General features: G+C 38.7%; 2 protein-coding genes across 2 annotated transcripts; both read right to left on the bottom strand.

Annotated features, from left to right (window-relative positions):
• Positions 1-1,451: 1,451 nt before the first annotated feature.
• On the bottom strand, positions 1,452-2,483 carry LOC143867513 (germin-like protein 8-2). The gene is made up of 2 exons (XM_077376115.1): positions 2,297-2,483; positions 1,452-2,071 (listed from the first exon to the last, which is right to left on the bottom strand). The coding sequence occupies exons 1-2, from the start codon at positions 2,412-2,414 to the stop codon at positions 1,515-1,517; spliced, it is 675 nt and encodes a 224-aa protein (XP_077232230.1). The 5' UTR covers positions 2,415-2,483; the 3' UTR covers positions 1,452-1,514.
• Positions 2,484-15,114: 12,631 nt separating this feature from the next.
• On the bottom strand, positions 15,115-16,169 carry LOC143867510 (germin-like protein 8-2). The gene is made up of 2 exons (XM_077376113.1): positions 15,983-16,169; positions 15,115-15,757 (listed from the first exon to the last, which is right to left on the bottom strand). Exons 1-2 carry the CDS (start codon positions 16,098-16,100, stop codon positions 15,201-15,203), a joined length of 675 nt encoding a protein of 224 aa, XP_077232228.1. The 5' UTR covers positions 16,101-16,169; the 3' UTR covers positions 15,115-15,200.
• Between the last annotated feature and the right edge of the window lie 8,040 nt (positions 16,170-24,209).

Below are 24,209 nucleotides of genomic sequence, written 5' to 3'. Positions count from 1 at the left end.
TATTTCTCCTACAATTCGGTTATTCGGTTATAACTGAATAACCGAATTTTTATTCGGTTCGGTTTCGGTTACCGAAATTTGGTAACTGAAATTATTTCGGTTACCAAATTTCGGTCTATTCGGTTCGGTTAAACCCAATAACCACCCCTACCTACAATTGGGCCTTAATGTTACTGTAAGACCTGAACCATAGGATGATCCAAACCATCTATTCGATGGCCCACAACTTAAATAGGTTTCACTCCAGAATATCATTTTCAAAATATCATTTTCAAAGGATGATCGCAACCCTCAAATCTATAGAGGTTTCTCTTTAGATCAGAGCTTTGGAAATAATATTTCGCGGTGCAACCTATTTACGTTGTGGGCCATCGAATGGATGGTTTGGATCATCCTATGGTGGGACCTACCTTCCTCACAAATTAAAACAAATTAATTATTGGGCCCACCAACAGTTCATGCACGTTGGAGAGAGAGAGAGACACCGGATTGGAGTAGTGTTGTATCGGTTAAAAGTAGATAGGAAACATGCTTTATGGATTGGCCGCGAGATACAAAGTCAAAGTCTTATTGAAAGGCTATTTCGTGTGTGTTAAATACATTCAGCAATATAATAAAGTTCTTTTGTGTTCTGTTCTCTTCTGTGTTTCTGTATTACTTGTTCTTTAAATTCTACATAGTGGTATCAGAGCAGAAAGGCTGGGGACAATTTCGAAAGAAGACCGGCACGGGTTCGGTAAGTTGGCAATATGGCAGGCAATACCAATTCTTCAAGTTTTCAGCAAAACGTTCGTTTGTTTAAAGGTGCTAATTTTCAGTTTTGGTCTACTATGATGAAGACATCGTTTATGTCACGTGATATATGAATCCTTTTGAATATCGCGACTTTGTTCATTCGTATATTTTGATCTTAGTTACTTGTGTTTGATCATGCTTGTAAATCTCCACTGTGAACTTTTGAAATACGCGACCATGCTTCTCGTTGCATGTTTCAGTTTCAGCTACATTTTTAGTCTCGGGATGTGATTTGATCCTGTTTGGTTCGTATCTTGGCAAAATGATTCTCTGATTACTCATTCTATGCCTATTTTACTTCACATTGGTCCTTGTGTGGTTCCAAATCACTTGTGATGAACCCTATGTGAATTTCTTTGTGATGAACTATAAAAGATAACCATCAGAATGTGTAGTGTATCCCTCGCTTTAAGTTTGGGCTTCACTTTGACTTTATGTTTCCCATCAGTGGGTTAGGATCATCCTGTTGCAGACTTCATGATCGGTGTGTGTGTGTGTGTGTGTGTGAGAGAGAGAGAGAGAGAGAGAGAGAGAGAGAGAGAGAGAGAGAGAGAGACGAATTCATGAAAAACAAGATTGTATAGTCAATCAATCCCTTGATTTCCCCAGTGACATACTCAGACTGTATTATTATTACTCTTTTAAGAAATGCAAACATCAAGTTTGCATATTCCAATACACTATGGTAGTTAATGCATGGGATCCTTGTCGGTAGTCATCTAGTTTTTGGGCCCGAACTGTGCCTGAAGAAAATCAACTACTTTCTTGTCAAGTTGGAAGGCCTTGGCGAGAACATCATCGGAGATGGGCAGGTTTGATCCGAAGACGGCATTAGCTATGGTGATCACACCTGGGTTCTGACTTGCCAGAGCGGCAATGGCCACCGCATTGGTCTGTCCAACATTGAATTGGAAGTGAATGAGACCTATTGGAAACACAAACACATCACCCTTATTGAGGACCTTTGATATGAGCCGATTTTCGCCATTTGCAAGGTTAGAGGTGACGAAACCAACGAGGAGGGTGCCCTCTTGAACTACAATCATCTCAGTGCCCCTTGGGTGTGTGTGGGGAGGGTTTAGTCCGTAGGGTGCAAAGTCTATGCGAGCCATGGAGATGCCAAGAGTGTTGAGTCCTGGTATTTGGACCACGTTCACTGCGGTCACATTGGACCCAACTCGGTTATTTGTGTTGCGTGGCATGTCAAGCCCTGGAAAGAAGAAATCGCTTGCCTGAGCGAGCATTGGGTCCTTGCAAACCACGCCATTGACTAACACTGAGAAGGAAAAACATCAAAAAAAGATCAGCCAATAAAAAAAAACATAACCCATGCACGTAGGGCCGGTGTCCACACGCAGAGTAAATGCAATAACAATATTTCTCAAGTCATCTAGCCAAACCCCACAATACCTACCAAAAATGGAATTGGGTTTGCACAAACACGTGATTATCATGATACTAATGGAAGTTAAATTGAGAAATAAAAAAAAAGCATTTGTACCTGGAGACATATTGTCAGCAACACAAAAGTCCTGTAGAGGACTGGGATCAGCGGCAAAGGTAAGAGAAGATGCCAAGGAAAGGAGTACAAGTACAAGGAGGGGAGTAGCCTTCTCCATTTTATCAATCTAAAGAGGAGTATTGGGTGCGAGTGTTTTGATGGTGTGGAAGAAGCTTAGAATGGGTGCATATTTATAGGCAGAGAGAGAGAGAGAGAGAGAGAAATAGATGCATGGCTTAAGTGTCATGTGATTTCATGGAAATGGTCTTGTTACAACTTAATCAATATATGGTTTAACAACTACGCTATCTAATCTATTTTTTTCATCCAAGTAGATCTTTCCCCGCAAAGAATAGAAGCAGTCGTCAGACTCTTTTTTCTGTGAAAGTTGAAACAATCTTTTCGTAACTAAATTATAATGTAACTTATCTGAGTTGAAAAATGCCTGCCCTTTTTTTAAATGCTTAGATCTAAATTAATAAGTGGGGCTTGCCCCACCACCCAACTGGTCATGAGTACAGACAAAGAAAAATAAGAAACAACATATTATGGAGGAAGAAAATCAAAGATCCAATTTACTCCATCTCTCGCGAAACGGTCCGCTACCCTATTAGCCGAGCGAAGGACATGCTGAAATCAAACTGGGTGATCTCCCACATGGTCTCGAACAATGCCTACCCTATTTATACCTACCCATTTGATTGCTAATTTGCAGACCTTTTTTTAAGGTTGGCCAATACCACTCTAATTAGGAAATTGATTTTTCCCGACCCCTTTTCAGCATTACCACCTCCTCTTGTTTATCTTTTCTTAAGAATGGCTATATTTCCACCTTTTGTTTGCCTTTCCCTGAAAATAGTCATTTCCAAGAAAGCACAAACAAAAGGATGGATATGCGGAGGAATGGGGTAGAAAATAAAATTTCACTTGTAATTATAAAAAAACTTACAGCATCTATAAAAAATTTTATTTTCGTTACTTCGCTATTAAAGATTAGTTGCCAAAACTTGGTTAAATGGTAAATAAATATATTTTAAACTCCTTTGACCATTTGGATGTTTTTCAAATATGCGATTTGAGAAATAATTGGTGTCGATTTTCTGTCGTTCAAGCTGTTGATATGGTGGACCCCCACTCACATAAAAAATCCATCCATCATCTACGTTAAAACTATGATAGGATGATCCTGATCCACTGATGGCAAATTTATCAAAAAACGTCTTAATATATCATTTCCTTCGGGAAATCGTTTTGACAATTTCATGTTTTCGGATAATATTGTGATGGAATTACCATACCAATCTAATTGTTAATAGGGAAAAGTGTTTCTACACGGCCGAGTAGATACGTTATCTACTCCGTCGGCCAAAGTTACAGTGGGGCCCACATTGTTTGGGTCCTGATCGCAATAGTTAGGGTGTGCCAAAATAAAATAAAATAAAATAAAAACCATAAGATCATCCCAACCCTTCTATTTGTGGAGGTTAAATATGGAGGGCTATGAACCTCCCATTTTTAACCTCCACAAATTGAAGGGTTAGGATGATCGTTTGAAGTTGATTTTTAGGGCACACCCTATCTATCTCAGGGCCTAACAAATGAATGCTCTGGATTATCCAAGCAATGTGGGCCCACTTTGTTTCATGCGACGTAGTAGACGACGTTATCTACTTTTGACCGAGTAGAAACACTTTTCCCTTGTTAATATCTTTTACATTATAAACTATAATTCAGAAAATATATTGTCAAATTAAGAGTTCTTCTAGCAAACCGTTACTACTTTACAATATTATAAAACAAGAGTTTTAATACGGTGCCCGACGGTCAAGTCCCATGTGGGCGGTACCCCCTTGATATTTGATCCAACAGCAGCCCAGTTTTTAAGAGGAGCAAAAGAAATAAATCACAAGCAATCACAAGAAGAAAACAATATATGCAGTTCACCATAATGGGCTACATCCAACGACAAGGTAACACAGGTCCATTATTTCAAACCAAATAGCACAACGTTACCTCCACACTTGTAAAAACCACCGAAAAACCCTTCTCTCCAACCTTCTATACAATCACAAAAAACCCCCAAATCTATACACTAAGTATGAGGAGAAATCCCCTTAAAAAAACCTCCAACATTATGCTAGGGTTGCAAGGAAAAACTAATGGAAATGAAGAATGAAAGAAGAGGAACACACCCTAAGTAACCAGGAAGAAGAAACATGTTTTCGCCTCACCAGAGAAGCCCTCCTAGAGCCCAAAGAGAAAACCCCTCATTTCTTGTAGTAACCTTTTCTCCTCTCAAACCTCTCACTCTTCTCCTCCTTTTTAAAAACCTTTTTATCTCTTGCCTTTACAAAACCATATGAGAGAGGCATGGAAAACATCCCACTTAAAAGACCAAGTGAGACCCGCTCCAAAAAAACAAAAAATGAAAAAACTGGTGCTCATGCGTCACCATTTTAACAATCTCCACATTGATGCATAATCATCGGCATACCAAGTCTTCCTTCTTGAGACCGAGAGAAGATAAACTTCGATCTAACTTTTCTCCTTGAACCATCGTTACGATCATATCCACTACATTCTCCTTGGTTCACACTTTCAACAAATAGATCCTTCCATCAGACTTCCTGAATGTAGTGATATTGTACCGATATATGTTTGGTCCTTTTGTGATTAACCGAATTCATGGCCAAACAAATGATGCACATGTTATCACAAAAAAATAATCCATGGGTTTTGACTCGATGCCAATCTCACCCATCAAACCTTGAAGCCAAACTACTTTCTAGCAAGCTTCCGCTGTCTCCATGTACTCGGCCTCGATAGTGGATAAGGCAACCGTTGGTTGCAACTTTGCCATCCAACTAATAGGACCATTCCCATTAGCATAACCCATAATAGATCTTCCTTTGTCCATAAATTATTAAAAGTTAAAAAATCAAACAACTACACAAAATTTCTTTTAATTTAAAAAATCATTCGCATTTAAGATAAAGCTCATGGTACAAATAAAAATGATGAGAATTTCACATTCTGCCCTAAATTTTCGTTTGCATATGACGAAGATAATTATACAATCTGAACAGATAAGTGTAAATGCCAAGAGTAAATCTCTTATATCTTATGTGTTTATAAAAAAACTAATAAAATTTCGTAATATAAGCTATTATATCTCTCATGTCTTATGTATCTACATATGGTCTTATATATCTTATAATTAGGATTTGTAAATGGTCCAATTTTTTTAAGAAAACTCCCCAAATTTTGAAGAGATTATCATTCTGATGAATTCGCTAAGGATGCGACTTATTCTTGTTTTTAAATAATAATCCCTACCATTCTTGATCTTTTAAAACATTCCTAAAATAGATAAGTTAATGCCGCTAATCTTTTTTTTTTTTTAAACTTACAATAATTCATTTTCATCCATTTATATGCCATAAATTTAGATTCTAAGATTGTCTCACAATGGAGATTTTTGAAACAATGGTCCATCCGCAATCGGGCCAAATATATGAACGCCTTAAACAATCAAATACGAAGGGGCATAATGTGTAAATAGGTTAATTTTAAATTAATCGTATCTACAAATAGAATATTAAGGAATTGCCTCTTTAAAAGTTAAGTACCTATATCGTGTGTGAGTGTACGTAGGGATTTGCTAGCATCCATCAACAGACCATCCGCGATGTGAGAGTTTGTCTTCATTCACGAGGTGGCTGCCCTCACATACAACAGCGCAGCCGTAAAATGGCTTCTGCGATGAATGCTAGCAAATCCCTATGTGCGTGTGCGCCAGTGTGCTAGTGCGTGCGTGCGTGTGCATGTGTGTGCGTGTGAAGAATTAGAACCTTGTAGTCACGGCCCTTATAATTAATATTTTCCATGGCTTATTTTTATATAAACTATTAGAACCTATAAAGTATTAAAAAAAAATTCTATCACCCGAATTTCTCAAAGTTTCACCGCCCTTTATCATTACACTTTACATTTATTTCGTTTTTAACATTTAATGATTTTAATGCTGATAGAGAGAGAGAGAGAGAGAGAGAGAGAGACGGCCCTTACACTTGTCATTTCAAAGAGAAGGAGATGGGGCTAATGGTTGTCAATTCTATATATGATACGTTTACATAGTGGACTGCTACACATATGTCATATTTGGTTTAAACAGCGGACTACTACACATATGTCATATTCAGCAGACATTGAATTGGGGATTATAGGTATTCTACTAGCCCACGCACATCACATGGTAAGATACAACTCAATAAGAGAATTAAGGTGGGAGGTTATATTCCTTGGGACGAGGGTGTGTATATCTTCATCTTTGATCCAGGTGGACTAATTCCCGGGTGGAATTTATGTGAACTCAGGGCCGAGTTCTTTCTAAGAAGGCAAGTGTGATGCACTACATCCTTTGGTGCATCTGCTTCACCATTACTTGCAATAGTAATGTTATTATACTATTGTCCTTCCATATTTTGTTATATTTAGTAGTCATCATTATTAATCATTTGATTATTATACATGTCCTTTTTTAGTCTCTTTACCATTGGGGGTTATGTTGGTTGATGTTAGTTGTAAGGGCTGTCTATATGAAGCCAATCTCATTTCATTTCTGAGAATGACATTGATTTGAGAGAGAGAGAGAGAGAGGCTCTTCTCCTTTATTCTTTCTTTCCTTGTTAATGAATTGGAATTGTAGACTAGTGTTATAGTCCTTTTTCTCTTCATTCCATTATTTTCTTGTTGAATGCATGAAGAAGAACTGATCAAGATCAGTTTGTTATCACTGACAGATTTAAACACACTAGCATCTTCTTCCTTGAGAGATCTTTCTTAAGGCTGGCAACGGGGCGGGTCGGGGCCGGATGTTGGGGTCCCCTACCCCTTCCCCTATGCGGGGAATTTTCCCCCTCCCCTTCCCCTCCCCACTGCGGGGATCATGGGGAATCCCCCTCCCCTCCCCATGGGGAATATCTAATCCCCATCCCCGCCCCACATCCTTTGGCGACAATCACTTTACTTTGTTAAATGTTAGGTTTAAAACTAAAGATTTACTAGGGACAATCACTTCAGGCATGTTGCGGCTTGGCTGTTGCATGTGAGAGTAGCCACACAACCCACACAGGCTAAGATTTTGTCTTATTCATTTTATTAACCTGAGGACAAAGGTGGTTGCTCTCAGATTCATTTAATTGATCGATAGTCCCTAGCAGATCCCTAATTTCCAATCCCACTTGCCAAAAAGTACTGTACGTGCCACACCATAGGAAGATCCAAACCATCCATTTGATGGGCACACCATAAGAAGAGGAACACACCTTGGAAAACCAAGAAGAAGAAACTTGTTTTCGCTTTACCACAAAGCCCTCCTAAAGCCCCAAGAGGAAACCCCTCTTTTCTTGTCTAAACCTTTTCTCCTCTCAAATCTCTCACTCTTCTCCTTTTTTAAACCCTATTTATCTTTTGTCTTTAAAAAACCATATGAGAGAGGCAAGGAAAACATCCCATTTAAAAGACCAAGAGATACCGACTTCGAAAAAAGAAATAAAAAAATGGTGCTCATGTGTCACCATTTTAACAATCTCCACCTTGATACACAATCACCAGCGTGCCAACCCTTCCTTCTTGAGACTGGGGGAAGATAAACTTCAATATAACTTCTCTCCTTGAACCATCTTTATGAGCATATCCACCACATTCTCTTTGGTTCACACCTTCAACAAATAGATCCTTCCATCTTTAATGACTTCCTAAATGTAGTGATATTGAACCGATATATATGTGGTCCTTTGTGAAAAATTGAATTCTTGGCCAAATAAATGATACTCATGTTATCACAAAATAAATCCATAGGTTTTAACTTAATGCCTCGATAGTGGATAATGCAACCGTTGGTTGCAGCTTTGACATCTAATTAATAGGACCATTCCCAAACCTAAATATATAACCCGTAGTAGATCTTTCTTTGTCCATATCATTAGCATAACTTGTATCAACAAAATCATGCAACGGATTCGAATCCTTTCCATATATCATAACATAATCAGTAGTACTTCTTAGGTAGCGAAGCACCAATTTGGCGGCCTCCGAATGTGCTTTACCTGGATTCGCCATAAACCGGATTAAAACTCCAACCGCATAAGCAATGTTCGGCCTAGTTCATATCACGATAAACATCAAGCTCCCAACAATGCTAGCATATGGGACTCGATCCATTTTCTTCATCTCCTCTTCCGATTTTGGGAATTGATCGGAACATATCTTAAAGTGAGCCGCTGATGATGGCTTTATCGGCTTAGATTTGCTTATCCCAAACCTTTCAAGCCCCTTTTTTACAAACATATTTTGTGAAAGCAACAAAGTTCCATTCTTTTTATCCTTGGAACTTTGTTGCTTTCACAAAAGATGTTTATAAAAAAGGTGCTTGAATGGTTTGGGATGAGCAAGTCTAAGCCGATAAAGACACATTAGCAGCTTACTTTAAGTTATGTTCCAATCAGTGCCCAAAATCGGAAGAGGATGTGAAGAAAATGGATCGAATCCCATATGCTACCCTTGTCGGGAGCTTGATGTTTTCCATGGTATATACTAGGCCAAAAATTACTTACGTGGTTGGAGTTTTAAGCCGGTTTATGGGGAATCTGGGTAAAGCGCATTCAGAAGCCGTCATTGTTAGGGTGTGTGCCCTAATCAAAATCCAGTTGTTGTAATGTTGCAACTATTATTTATTGTTACATGACATCTATTGGGTATTTGTTGGAGTGAATCGTGAGAATATGCCTGGCAACAATATATTATTAACTTATATGCCCAATTGTTTAAGGGTGGAGACACAATTCTCTTCCATGAATGCAACCCAAGCATGAGACTGGTCAACCCATGGAGCCTTAGGTTTTAGATGTTAGAAACCCTTAAAAGATAGATAAACCATTAACCTAATGTGCTTCTAGGCACACCTTTATCCTTAGGTAGCATCGTAGGATAGGTCATGCACATTGAGATTATGTGGTGGGGAGATATGATCTTCAGGTTCTTTGCAGACCTAGAATGTTCTTGGTTGGGGTTGAGATTGGACATCTCGTACCTGTACACAACTAGAATCGAACCTGCCTCCATATACGCATTGGGGTGGCCTATCTAGGTCACTGAGGTAGTTGATTCTAAGTAGGTGGAATGGGCGAAATGATTGGATCACACACTGAACGGATGGCTTCGTAGAATAACCTGTGGACAAGGAATTGGATAAGGTTATTCTGTCAGACAGGACCCTTGGATATGTCCTTAGACCTGAGGGATATTTTTAGTCTGTGGGCGCACCTTATGGCTTTGGTCTATCTAACAGTAGTCCCCGGTCCGGGGTTACCAGCGGGTAGTGCTGGGTCATGGGGTAAACCCGTGGGGTCAATAGTGATGCCCATCATTGAATCCTCCACCCCTCCCATAGAGGAAAATCATTTGCAATTTCGATCTCAGCTAGGCCATTAAATAATGACTGGCCAATCCGTTTGATAAATTGTTTATCAAAGTTTTTCAAAAACATTGATTGTTTCAAAAGGGAGCTGCAAATGCATTTGCGGGCCCAAGCTTGATAGATAGAAAGGTATACCATTGAGTGAGCCCATGGGGTAATTGATGTCCACCCTCCACAAGACCCAACTCGGTAAATGAAGGATTGGAGGAAGGACTACACATTGGATGTGATTTGGGTAATTTGATCTAATGGTCTTCTTCAGGGTAACGTCATGGTGGGGGTCACTTGCCTAATGCTATCGTAGTTGGACTACATTGCGTGAGATCACAGTAGGGCCCATTGTGGACCCTGTGAGAATGATCATTGGATCCCTGGGCCGATCACACTCACAACTCGCTAGACCCTTATGGATTGTTGGACAATATGGGTTTCAGATTTGATCGTATGTGTGATATGGATTGGATCCACTATATGTGATACAGGGAGGAAGAGCACCATACATAGGGTGCACACACATGTATTAAAGATGAGATACACCATATTATGGTGTGTACATGTCTTAATTAACATGTGCTTATTAAATGCTCAAATCCTATTGGATAACAGTTATGAGAGATCCCATTGGTTGATTTATTCTAATTTCCTATTGGTGGAAATTTAAAAAGGAAAAGAGAGAATTTGAGTTGGAGAAGGTTTCCTATTTCTAAAAGTCCCATTGGTTATTGGTAACATTCAATAAGAAAAAATCATTTTGAGTATCCATGTGTTTTACATGTTTAAGAAACAGAGAGTTTTAATTGAATTTAGTTTCCAAAATCAAGGGGACACATACAAGGGAACGAATTGCTAGAGGGAACTCTATAAACGGAGGGGATGGGTGGACAATTTGGATTACTTGCACAATTTGGAAACCCATATGCAAAATTCGTCCAGCCCATCTCCCCTCCCAATTTCATTTTTCTCCTTTCTTTTTCCCGCTTCTAGTTTTGTTTCTAGTTCTTTAGAAGAACTTGAAAGCCTTATTGGTTTTAGTTTGGGAGAGGATTCCAAGTTCTCTCCTATTTCTCCTTCAACCGCACGGTTTGAGAAGCCACTACTTCGACTTCCGGACCAGCTTGGGTTTCAGAAACGTCGGGTACCTAATGGGGAGTAGATCAAGCAGAGATTGGCAGTATCGGTCAACCAATTGGTAAATGTCCTTAACCATCCGAATTTCAATTCATAAACATTGATTAATCTAGCAACTAAGATCTTGGTTCAGTTGGTGGATCGAAAAGTTTTTGTTTTTAGCTCAATCTTGTTTCTGCCGTGCATATTGATTCCACTGCCGAGTTTCAGTCAAATGAGCGCTTTTCTATGTAAGAGGTACTAGTGATTATGCTATCACATATGAGAAGGATTCGAAGTCGCTGCATGGTTTTTTTTATGCAAGTTATGCTAATGTTATGGACAAAGGAAGATCTATTATGGGTAATGTATTCGAGTTTAGGAATGGTCTTATTAGTTTGATGTCAAACTTGCTACCAACGGTTGCATTATCCTGTACCGAGCCCGAATACATGGCGGCAATGGAATCTTGCAAGGAATCTGAAAATAAATATGTGTAGGCCTAGGTGATTGCAACCCAAAGGGGAAGCGAATTAGATTTATAAAATTGTGCCCTTTTAAAGGATTGATTAAGAAATTAAATCAAAGAAAATTTTAACAATAAACACAAAGAACTTAAAATCAATGCACAAGTAAAGTAAAGGAGATAAGGGAAGGAGTACAATGAGATTTAATAGGGGTTCGGTTTAAAACCCCAGACCTACATCTCCACCACAACTGTTGATGGTCACTAAAATCTGTTCTTAACGGTGAAGATCAAACCAATACAACGAGGTTGCTCTGCGCCTCAACACTTGTCGACGGAGACGGATCTATGTCTCCCAACACTCACCTTCGGAGAAGGCTCTGCATCTCTGATTACTTGCCAAATATAAGATTAAAAGAATGAAGGAATGCATTGTTCAAAGGCAATTACACAAGATGCTCTCATAAAGATATACAATTTTAAGCCTTGAATCCAATCCCTCATAAGATTTCTCGAAGAGAGGCACAAGGAGTGACTTTTCACTCAAGAGATGCTTTAAGTGTATATTAGAGCTTGTTGATTTTGTCTAAGTGGTTTGAGAACCCTTTTATAGCCAAAAACCCAAAAACTAGCCATTTGGGACACCCCCAACGGCTCTGTAATGGATAGTTTAAACTAGCCGTTAGGCTATTTAAAATACTTGCGAAGTCACTCACGGTGGACCGCCAGAGGCTCTCTCATGTTTTTTAAGGGAAAAATACAGACACACCCCCTTTAGTTTCTAACACATTCAATTCTAACCCTGACTTTCAAAACGTGACAAGTACACCCCCTGAAGTTGTTTTAACGTGACGGAGTAGATGGCGAGGTAGAAATGACCAAAATGCCCTCGTCTTCCCCAACTGAAAATTAAGGTTTTCAGACTTAAAAACTGAAATTAGGGTTACTTAAAAACTGAAATTAGGGTTTGATTCAAACCCTTGTTTATTTATCAACATAAACCCTTGATTTAGGAGTTTTATTTATCTTCATTCGCACCATTATCATGAATTGCACATAAACCCTAATATTTTAGGGCTTTTTTTGTTTTATTTTTTTTCTTGAAATGTGGCTTTGATGTAGCCATGGGTGGGGTTTCATTGTTTGTGGTGGAGGTGACGGCGGTGGCCGGAGGTGTCGGCGGTGGCCGAAGGTGGCGACGGCAGCAGTGGAAAATGGCGTAACCCTAATCCCTCTGCAAATGAGGGTGTTTCTGGCGTCAAAATATTAACCATGGTTAGTTTTAGTCTTTCTATCAGGTTAAACCGACGGACAGTTGAAGGAGGGGGTGTACTTGTCACAAATTGAAACCTCAGGGGGTGTACTTGTCACGTTTTGAAAGTCAGGGTTAGAGTTGTCAGAAACAAGAGGGGGTGTAAATGTATTTTTTTCCTTTTTTTTATATCAGAATGGCACCGGTCGACCGACCATGTCTCGATCGACCGTCCCCCCCCTGAATTTTGGCCATTTCATATTTTCCTATTGTTTTGCCTTGGGAACTTGGTCCGCTTGATTTTCTTCATTCCATTAGCTTACTTGGGGTATTTTAACCCTCTTTTGATGCCTTGTTTGGATCCTAAGTGTGGGATTGGATTTTACATTCTATTTGACACAAGACTTGACTTTTGATCTTCTTCAAATTGTGTCTTCTAGTCCCTTTCAACTTCATGGATCTCCTCTTGCTTTGACTTTGAACCTTGACGAACCTTCAACTTAAATAACAAACACAATTAGTACATATAATCATTTGTGTTTTGAATCATCATAAAATAGAAGATAGCCAAGGGTTGAACAATTAGGCTTACATCTCCCCCCTTTTTTGATGACATCATACAAGGGATTTTCCAATAAAATATGTTTTGAAGTAAATGATATTCCAACTTAGAACTTTAAAACATAACACCAAATTTCTTTCCTCCTTTGTCATCCACATAAAGAAGAGATGAGAGCATATCAAAATATCAAGGGGTTTTGAAATATTAATACATAAGTTTTAGGTTCGCCTTAGTCAAATAGAATTTAAAACTACAACTCCCTCTTTTTTTATTTAGAAATTCAATATAAGAGGGGGTTTTCAAAAAGAAATTGCCAAGGACTCTAGAATTTTCATTTTAAGTTCAACCTTCGGCTTAACTCATCATCTCAAAATGATTTTCAACATTCATTTTCAAATTGTAAAGATTTTTCAATTTTTAGCTCCAGCCCCTAAATCTGAGTAAAAACTCAAACAATGATTCATGTTGGAGCTTTTAGAACCCAAGTTTTATTGGGTCCATTCCTTCTAACCCATTTAGAATATTGATTTCTATGCTCACATTGAAATTTATAATGTCCATAAGATCCACAATAGTGACATCTTATGGATGGGTTAGCATGCCTTCTAGATGCAAAATATGTTCTATAGTAAGTTGTGCATCTAGATCTTTTAAGAATAATGTCTACAATTCTATCCCCATTAATAAACCTATTTAGACATATTCTCAACTTTTCATTTTCTCTTTTAAGATCTTGAATTTGGTTTAAAAAATCATTAATTTCTTCTTGATTTTCCCTGTTTGAGTATTTATTAATTTTCATGATCACTTTTTAATTCAACAATTTGATAAGAAAATTCAAGAATTAATCCCTCATTTTCTTCCTTGAGGGTTTCATTTTCTTCCTTCAAATATTCAAGTTCTTTACTAAAATCATTTTTGGAAGAAGGTTCAAACTTTTGATCTTCTTGAAAATATTATGATGAAGACCTTGTTTATGTCTTGTGATAAGTGAATCCTTTTGAATATCCTGACTATGTCTATTGGTATATTTTGATCTCAGTTACTTGTGTTTGATCATGCTGCTTGTAAAATCTCCACTGTGAACTTTTGAAATACGCGACCATGCTTCTTGTTGCATATTTCAGTTCCAGCTTCATTTTTAGTCTAGGTATGTGATTTGATCTTGTTTGGTTCGTATCTTGGGAAAATGATTCTCTGATTACTCATTCTATGCCTATTTTACTTCACATTGCTCCTTGCCTCCTATTTCGGCTTTTATAATTGTGGCCATGCTTCTCATTTCAGTTTCGGTTTCTACATGCAAATTTTGTATGTTCTATTTTGGCTCTTATCCATTTGTGGTAATATGAATCCCTGATTATTTACCTTGTGTTAAGCATATTTTGTGTGGCTCAAAATTACTTGTGTTGAACCATCAGAATGTGTAGTGTATCCCTCACTCTAAGTTTCGGCTTCACTTTGACTTTCTGTTGCAGCCTTCTGTTTCCCTACCATGCTAGACCCAGCTAGAGTAATGCTTGTTTACTATCTGAGCGTTAGCTCACTCGTAGTTTAAAATTTTCAGATATTGAAATTGGACTTGTGCAAAGATCTGGAGTGGGAGCGTACCCTCGTTTTATTTGGTCAAAGGACTAGTAATTTGCACTTGAGCGTGTATACATCTTTTAATAGTATTGATGGATATCGATGTTTTAGTTTTACATTGGCTTTACTACTCTGATATATGCCTGGATTTATTTCCGATATATGATTCTAATTACCTTACCAGATTGTGAGGGTCGCGTTGTAGGTATGAGGCACCGTCGTTTGCCCGGCCTGGATCTCGGATTTGGGTGTGTGTGTGTGTGTGTGTGTGTGTGAGAGAGAGAGAGAGAATTCATGAAAAACAAGACTGTATATTCAATCAATCGCTTGATTGTCCCATTGACATGCTCAAACTGTATTATTATTACGATTTTAAGAAATGCAAACACCAAGTTTGCTTATTCAAATACACTATTGTAGTTAATGCATGGGATCCTTGTCGGTAGTTATCTAGTTTTTGGGCCCGAACTGTGCCTGAAGAAAATCAACTACTTTCTTGTCAAGTTGGAAGGCCTTGGCGAGAACATCATCGGAGATGGGCAGGTTTGATCCGAAGACGGCATTAGCTATGGTGATCACACCTGGGTTCTGACTTGCCAGAGCGGCAATGGCCACCGCATTGGTCTGTCCAACATTGAATTGGAAGTGAATGAGACCTATTGGAAACACAAACACATCACCCTTATTGAGGACCTTTGATATGAGCCGATTTTCGCCATTTGCAAGGTTAGAGGTGACGAAACCAACGAGGAGGGTGCCCTCTTGAACTACAATCATCTCAGTGCCCCTTGGGTGTGTGTGGGGAGGGTTTAGTCCGTAGGGTGCAAAGTCTATGCGAGCCATGGAGATGCCAAGAGTGTTGAGTCCTGGTATTTGGACCACGTTCACTGCGGTCACATTGGACCCAACTCGGTTATTTGTGTTGCGTGGCATGTCAAGCCCTGGAAAGAAGAAATCGCTTGCCTGAGCGAGCATTGGGTCCTTGCAAACCACGCCATTGACTAACACTGAGAAGGAAAAACATCAAAAAAAGATCAGCCAATAAAAAAAAACATAACCCATGCACGTAGGGCCGGTGTCCACACGCAGAGTAAATGCAATAACAATATTTCTCAAGTCATCTAGCCAAACCCCACAATACCTACCAAAAATGGAATTGGGTTTGCACAAACACGTGATTATCATGATACTAATGGAAGTTAAATTGAGAAATAAAAAAAAAGCATTTGTACCTGGAGACATATTGTCAGCAACACAAAAGTCCTGTAGAGGACTGGGATCAGCGGCAAAGGTAAGAGAAGATGCCAAGGAAAGGAGTACAAGTACAAGGAGGGGAGTAGCCTTCTCCATTTTATCAATCTAAAGAGGAGTATTGGGTGCGAGTGTTTTGATGGTGTGGAAGAAGCTTAGAATGGGTGCATATTTATAGGCAGAGAGAGAGAGAGAGAGAAACAGATGCATGGCTTAAGTGTCATGTGATTTCATGGAAATGGTCTTGTTACAACTTAATCAATATATGGTTTAACAACTACGCTATCTAATCTATTTTTTTCATCCAAGTAGATCTTTCCCCGCAAAGAATAGAAGCAGTCGTCAGACTCTTTTTTCTGTGAAAGTTGAAACAATCTTTTCGTACCTAAATTATAATGTAACTTATCTGAGTTGAAAAATGCCTGCCCTTTTTTTAAATGCTTAGATCTAAATTAATAAGTGGGGCTTGCCCCACCACCCAACTGGTCATGAGTACAGACAAAGAAAAATAAGAAACAACATATTATGGAGGAAGAAAATCAAAGATCCAATTTACTCCATCTCTCGCGAAACGGTCCGCTACCCTATTAGCCGAGCGAAGGACATGCTGAAATCAAACTGGGTGATCTCCCACATGGTCTCGAACAATGCCTACCCTATTTATACCTACCCATTTGATTGCTAATTTGCAGACCTTTTTTTAAGGTTGGCCAATACCACTCTAATTAGGAAATTGATTTTTCCCGACCCCTTTTCAGCATTACCACCTCCTCTTGTTTATCTTTTCGTAAGAATGGCTATATTTCCACCTTTTGTTTGCCTTTCCCTGAAAATAGTCATTTCCAAGAAAGCACAAACAAAAGGATGGATATGCGGAGGAATGGGGTAGAAAATAAAATTTCACTTGTAATTATAAAAAAACTTACAGCATCTATAAAAAATTTTATTTTCGTTACTTCGCTATTAAAGATTAGTTGCCAAAACTTGGTTAAATGGTAAATAAATATATTTTAAACTCCTTTGACCATTTGGATGTTTTTCAAATATGCGATTTGAGAAATAATTGGTGTCGATTTTCTGTCGTTCAAGCTGTTGATATGGTGGACCCCCACTCACATAAAAAATCCATCCATCATCTACGTTAAAACTATGATAGGATGATCCTGATCCACTGATGGCAAATTTATCAAAAAACGTCTTAATATATCATTTCCTTCGGGAAATCGTTTTGACAATTTCATGTTTTCGGATAATATTGTGATGGAATTACCATACCAATCTAATTGTTAATAGGGAAAAGTGTTTCTACACGGCCGAGTAGATACGTTATCTACTCCGTCGGCCAAAGTTACAGTGGGGCCCACATTGTTTGGGTCCTGATCGCAATAGTTAGGGTGTGCCAAAATAAAATAAAATAAAATAAAAACCATAAGATCATCCCAACCCTTCTATTTGTGGAGGTTAAATATGGAGGGCTATGAACCTCCCATTTTTAACCTCCACAAATTGAAGGGTTAGGATGATCGTTTGAAGTTGATTTTTAGGGCACACCCTATCTATCTCAGGGCCTAACAAATGAATGCTCTGGATTATCCAAGCAATGTGGGCCCACTTTGTTTCATGCGACGTAGTAGACGACGTTATCTACTTTTGACCGAGTAGAAACACTTTTCCCTTGTTAATATCTTTTACATTATAAACTATAATTCAGAAAATATATTGTCAAATTAAGAGTTCTTCTAGCAAACCGTTACTACTTTACAATATTATAAAACAAGAGTTTTAATACGGTGCCCGACGGTCAAGTCCCATGTGGGCGGTACCCCCTTGATATTTGATCCAACAGCAGCCCAGTTTTTAAGAGGAGCAAAAGAAATAAATCACAAGCAATCACAAGAAGAAAACAATATATGCAGTTCACCATAATGGGCTACATCCAACGACAAGGTAACACAGGTCCATTATTTCAAACCAAATAGCACAACGTTACCTCCACACTTGTAAAAACCACCGAAAAACCCTTCTCTCCAACCTTCTATACAATCACAAAAAACCCCCAAATCTATACACTAAGTATGAGGAGAAATCCCCTTAAAAAAACCTCCAACATTATGCTAGGGTTGCAAGGAAAAACTAATGGAAATGAAGAATGAAAGAAGAGGAACACACCCTAAGTAACCAGGAAGAAGAAACATGTTTTCGCCTCACCAGAGAAGCCCTCCTAGAGCCCAAAGAGAAAACCCCTCATTTCTTGTAGTAACCTTTTCTCCTCTCAAACCTCTCACTCTTCTCCTCCTTTTTAAAAACCTTTTTATCTCTTGCCTTTACAAAACCATATGAGAGAGGCATGGAAAACATCCCACTTAAAAGACCAAGTGAGACCCGCTCCAAAAAAACAAAAAATGAAAAAACTGGTGCTCATGCGTCACCATTTTAACAATCTCCACATTGATGCATAATCATCGGCATACCAAGTCTTCCTTCTTGAGACCGAGAGAAGATAAACTTCGATCTAACTTTTCTCCTTGAACCATCGTTACGATCATATCCACTACATTCTCCTTGGTTCACACTTTCAACAAATAGATCCTTCCATCAGACTTCCTGAATGTAGTGATATTGTACCGATATATGTTTGGTCCTTTTGTGATTAACCGAATTCATGGCCAAACAAATGATGCACATGTTATCACAAAAAAATAATCCATGGGTTTTGACTCGATGCCAATCTCACCCATCAAACCTTGAAGCCAAACTACTTTCTAGCAAGCTTCCGCTGTCTCCATGTACTCGGCCTCGATAGTGGATAAGGCAACCGTTGGTTGCAACTTTGCCATCCAACTAATAGGACCATTCCCATTAGCATAACCCATAATAGATCTTCCTTTGTCCATAAATTATTAAAAGTTAAAAAATCAAACAACTACACAAAATTTCTTTTAATTTAAAAAATCATTCGCATTTAAGATAAAGCTCATGGTACAAATAAAAATGATGAGAATTTCACATTCTGCCCTAAATTTTCTTTTGCATATGACGAAGATAATTATACAATCTGAACAGATAAGTGTAAATGCCAAGAGTAAATCTCTTATATCTTATGTGTTTATAAAAAAACTAATAAAATTTCGTAATATAAGCTATTATATCTCTCATGTCTTATGTATCTACATATGGTCTTATATATCTTATAATTAGGATTTGTAAATGGTCCAATTTTTTTAAGAAAACTCCCCAAATTTTGAAGAGATTATCATTCTGATGAATTCGCTAAGGGTGCGACTTATTCTTGTTTTTAAATAATAATCCCTACCATTCTTGATCTTTTAAAACATTCCTAAAATAGATAAGTTAATGCCGCTAATCTTTTTTTTTTTTTAAACTTACAATAATTCATTTTCATCCATTTATATGCCATAAATTTAGATTCTAAGATTGTCTCACAATGGAGATTTTTGAAACAATGGTCCATCCGCAATCGGGCCAAATATATGAACGCCTTAAACAATCAAATACGAAGGGGCATAATGTGTAAATAGGTTAATTTTAAATTAATCGTATCTACAAATAGAATATTAAGGAATTGCCTCTTTAAAAGTTAAGTAACTATATCGTGTGTGAGTGTACGTAGGGATTTGCTAGCATCCATCAACAGACCATCCGCGATGTGAGAGTTTGTCTTCATTCACGAGGTGGCTGCCCTCACATACAACAGCGCAGCCGTAAAATGGCTTCTGCGATGAATGCTAGCAAATCCCTATGTGCGTGTGCGCCAGTGTGCTAGTGCGTGCGTGCGTGTGCGTGTGTGTGCGTGTGAAGAATTAGAACCTTGTAGTCACGGCCCTTATAATTAATATTTTCCATGGCTTATTTTTATATAAACTATTAGAACCTATAAAGTATTAAAAAAAAATTCTATCACCCGAATTTCTCAAAGTTTCACCGCCCTTTATCATTACACTTTACATTTATTTCGTTTTTAACATTTAATGATTTTAATGCTGATAGAGAGAGAGAGAGAGAGAGAGAGAGAGAGAGAGACGGCCCTTACACTTGTCATTTCAAAGAGAAGGAGATGGGGCTAATGGTTGTCAATTCTATATATGATACGTTTACATAGTGGACTGCTACACATATGTCATATTTGGTTTAAACAGCGGACTACTACACATATGTCATATTCAGCAGACATTGAATTGGGGATTATAGGTATTCTACTAGCCCACGCACATCACATGGTAAGATACAACTCAATAAGAGAATTAAGGTGGGAGGTTATATTCCTTGGGACGAGGGTGTGTATATCTTCATCTTTGATCCAGGTGGACTAATTCCCGGGTGGAATTTATGTGAACTCAGGGCCGAGTTCTTTCTAAGAAGGCAAGTGTGATGCACTACATCCTTTGGTGCATCTGCTTCACCATTACTTGCAATAGTAATGTTATTATACTATTGTCCTTCCATATTTTGTTATATTTAGTAGTCATCATTATTAATCATTTGATTATTATACATGTCCTTTTTTAGTCTCTTTACCATTGGGGGTTATGTTGGTTGATGTTAGTTGTAAGGGCTGTCTATATGAAGCCAATCTCATTTCATTTCTGAGAATGACATTGATTTGAGAGAGAGAGAGAGAGAGGCTCTTCTCCTTTATTCTTTCTTTCCTTGTTAATGAATTGGAATTGTAGACTAGTGTTATAGTCCTTTTTCTCTTCATTCCATTATTTTCTTGTTGAATGCATGAAGAAGAACTGATCAAGATCAGTTTGTTATCACTGACAGATTTAAACACACTAGCATCTTCTTCCTTGAGAGATCTTTCTTAAGGCTGGCAACGGGGCGGGTCGGGGCCGGATGTTGGGGTCCCCTACCCCTTGCCCTATGCGGGGAATTTTCCCCCTCCCCTTCCCCTCCCCACTGCGGGGATCATGGGGAATCCCCCTCCCCTCCCCATGGGGAATATCTAATCCCCATCCCCGCCCCACATCCTTTGGCGACAATCACTTTACTTTGTTAAATGTTAGGTTTAAAACTAAAGATTTACTAGGGACAATCACTTCAGGCATGTTGCGGCTTGGCTGTTGCATGTGAGAGTAGCCACACAACCCACACAGGCTAAGATTTTGTCTTATTCATTTTATTAACCTGAGGACAAAGGTGGTTGCTCTCAGATTCATTTAATTGATCGATAGTCCCTAGCAGATCCCTAATTTCCAATCCCACTTGCCAAAAAGTACTGTACGTGCCACACCATAGGAAGATCCAAACCATCCATTTGATGGGCACACCATAAGAAGAGGAACACACCTTGGAAAACCAAGAAGAAGAAACTTGTTTTCGCTTTACCACAAAGCCCTCCTAAAGCCCCAAGAGGAAACCCCTCTTTTCTTGTCTAAACCTTTTCTCCTCTCAAATCTCTCACTCTTCTCCTTTTTTAAACCCTATTTATCTTTTGTCTTTAAAAAACCATATGAGAGAGGCAAGGAAAACATCCCATTTAAAAGACCAAGAGATACCGACTTCGAAAAAAGAAATAAAAAAATGGTGCTCATGCGTCACCATTTTAACAATCTCCACCTTGATGCACAATCACCAGCGTGCCAACCCTTCCTTCTTGAGACTGGGGGAAGATAAACTTCAATATAACTTCTCTCCTTGAACCATCTTTATGAGCATATCCACCACATTCTCTTTGGTTCACACCTTCAACAAATAGATCCTTCCATCTTTAATGACTTCCTAAATGTAGTGATATTGAACCGATATATATGTGGTCCTTTGTGAAAAATTGAATTCTTGGCCAAATAAATGATACTCATGTTATCACAAAATAAATCCATAGGTTTTAACTTAATGCCTCGATAGTGGATAATGCAACCGTTGGTTGCAGCTTTGACATCTAATTAATAGGACCATTCCCAAACCTAAATATATAACCCGTAGTAGATCTTTCTTTGTCCATATCATTAGCATAACTTGTATCAACAAAATCATGCAACGGATTCGAATCCTTTCCATATATCATAACATAATCAGTAGTACTTCTTAGGTAGCGAAGCACCAATTTGGCGGCCTCCGAATGTGCTTTACCTGGATTCGCCATAAACCGGATTAAAACTCCAACCGCATAAGCAATGTTCGGCCTAGTTCATATCACGATAAACATCAAGCTCCCAACAATGCTAGCATATGGGACTCGATCCATTTTCTTCATCTCCTCTTCCGATTTTGGGAATTGATCGGAACATATCTTAAAGTGAGCCGCTGATGATGGCTTTATCGGCTTAGATTTGCTTATCCCAAACCTTTCAAGCCCCTTTTTTACAAACATATTTTGTGAAAGCAACAAAGTTCCATTCTTTTTATCCTTGGAACTTTGTTGCTTTCACAAAAGATGTTTATAAAAAAGGTGCTTGAATGGTTTGGGATGAGCAAGTCTAAGCCGATAAAGACACATTAGCAGCTTACTTTAAGTTATGTTCCAATCAGTGCCCAAAATCGGAAGAGGATGTGAAGAAAATGGATCGAATCCCATATGCTACCCTTGTCGGGAGCTTGATGTTTTCCATGGTATATACTAGGCCAAAAATTACTTACGCGGTTGGAGTTTTAAGCCGGTTTATGGGGAATCTGGGTAAAGCGCATTCAGAAGCCGTCATTGTTAGGGTGTGTGCCCTAATCAAAATCCAGTTGTTGTAATGTTGCAACTATTATTTATTGTTACATGACATCTATTGGGTATTTGTTGGAGTGAATCGTGAGAATATGCCTGGCAACAATATATTATTAACTTATATGCCCAATTGTTTAAGGGTGGAGACACAATTCTCTTCCATGAATGCAACCCAAGCATGAGACTGGTCAACCCATGGAGCCTTAGGTTTTAGATGTTAGAAACCCTTAAAAGATAGATAAACCATTAACCTAATGTGCTTCTAGGCACACCTTTATCCTTAGGTAGCATCGTAGGATAGGTCATGCACATTGAGATTATGTGGTGGGGAGATATGATCTTCAGGTTCTTTGCAGACCTAGAATGTTCTTGGTTGGGGTTGAGATTGGACATCTCGTACCTGTACACAACTAGAATCGAACCTGCCTCCATATACGCATTGGGGTGGCCTATCTAGGTCACTGAGGTAGTTGATTCTAAGTAGGTGGAATGGGCGAAATGATTGGATCACACACTGAACGGATGGCTTCGTAGAATAACCTGTGGACAAGGAATTGGATAAGGTTATTCTGTCAGACAGGACCCTTGGATATGTCCTTAGACCTGAGGGATATTTTTAGTCTGTGGGCGCACCTTATGGCTTTGGTCTATCTAACAGTAGTCCCCGGTCCGGGGTTACCAGCGGGTAGTGCTGGGTCATGGGGTAAACCCGTGGGGTCAATAGTGATGCCCATCATTGAATCCTCCACCCCTCCCATAGAGGAAAATCATTTGCAATTTCGATCTCAGCTAGGCCATTAAATAATGACTGGCCAATCCGTTTGATAAATTGTTTATCAAAGTTTTTCAAAAACATTGATTGTTTCAAAAGGGAGCTGCAAATGCATTTGCGGGCCCAAGCTTGATAGATAGAAAGGTATACCATTGAGTGAGCCCATGGGGTAATTGATGTCCACCCTCCACAAGACCCAACTCGGTAAATGAAGGATTGGAGGAAGGACTACACATTGGATGTGATTTGGGTAATTTGATCTAATGGTCTTCTTCAGGGTAACGTCATGGTGGGGGTCACTTGCCTAATGCTATCGTAGTTGGACTACATTGCGTGAGATCACAGTAGGGCCCATTGTGGACCCTGTGAGAATGATCATTGGATCCCTGGGCCGATCACACTCACAACTCGCTAGACCCTTATGGATTGTTGGACAATATGGGTTTCAGATTTGATCGTATGTGTGATATGGATTGGATCCACTATATGTGATACAGGGAGGAAGAGCACCATACATAGGGTGCACACACATGTATTAAAGATGAGATACACCATATTATGGTGTGTACATGTCTTAATTAACATGTGCTTATTAAATGCTCAAATCCTATTGGATAACAGTTATGAGAGATCCCATTGGTTGATTTATTCTAATTTCCTATTGGTGGAAATTTAAAAAGGAAAAGAGAGAATTTGAGTTGGAGAAGGTTTCCTATTTCTAAAAGTCCCATTGGTTATTGGTAACATTCAATAAGAAAAA

The sequence above is a fragment of the Tasmannia lanceolata genome, unplaced genomic scaffold, assembly GCF_043159265.1.
Source record: "Tasmannia lanceolata isolate RefF3 unplaced genomic scaffold, GAP_Taslan_0.1 ptg000257l, whole genome shotgun sequence".
Lineage (NCBI taxonomy): Eukaryota > Viridiplantae > Streptophyta > Magnoliopsida > Canellales > Winteraceae > Tasmannia > Tasmannia lanceolata.
This window is presented reverse-complemented; position numbering and strand designations above follow the sequence as displayed.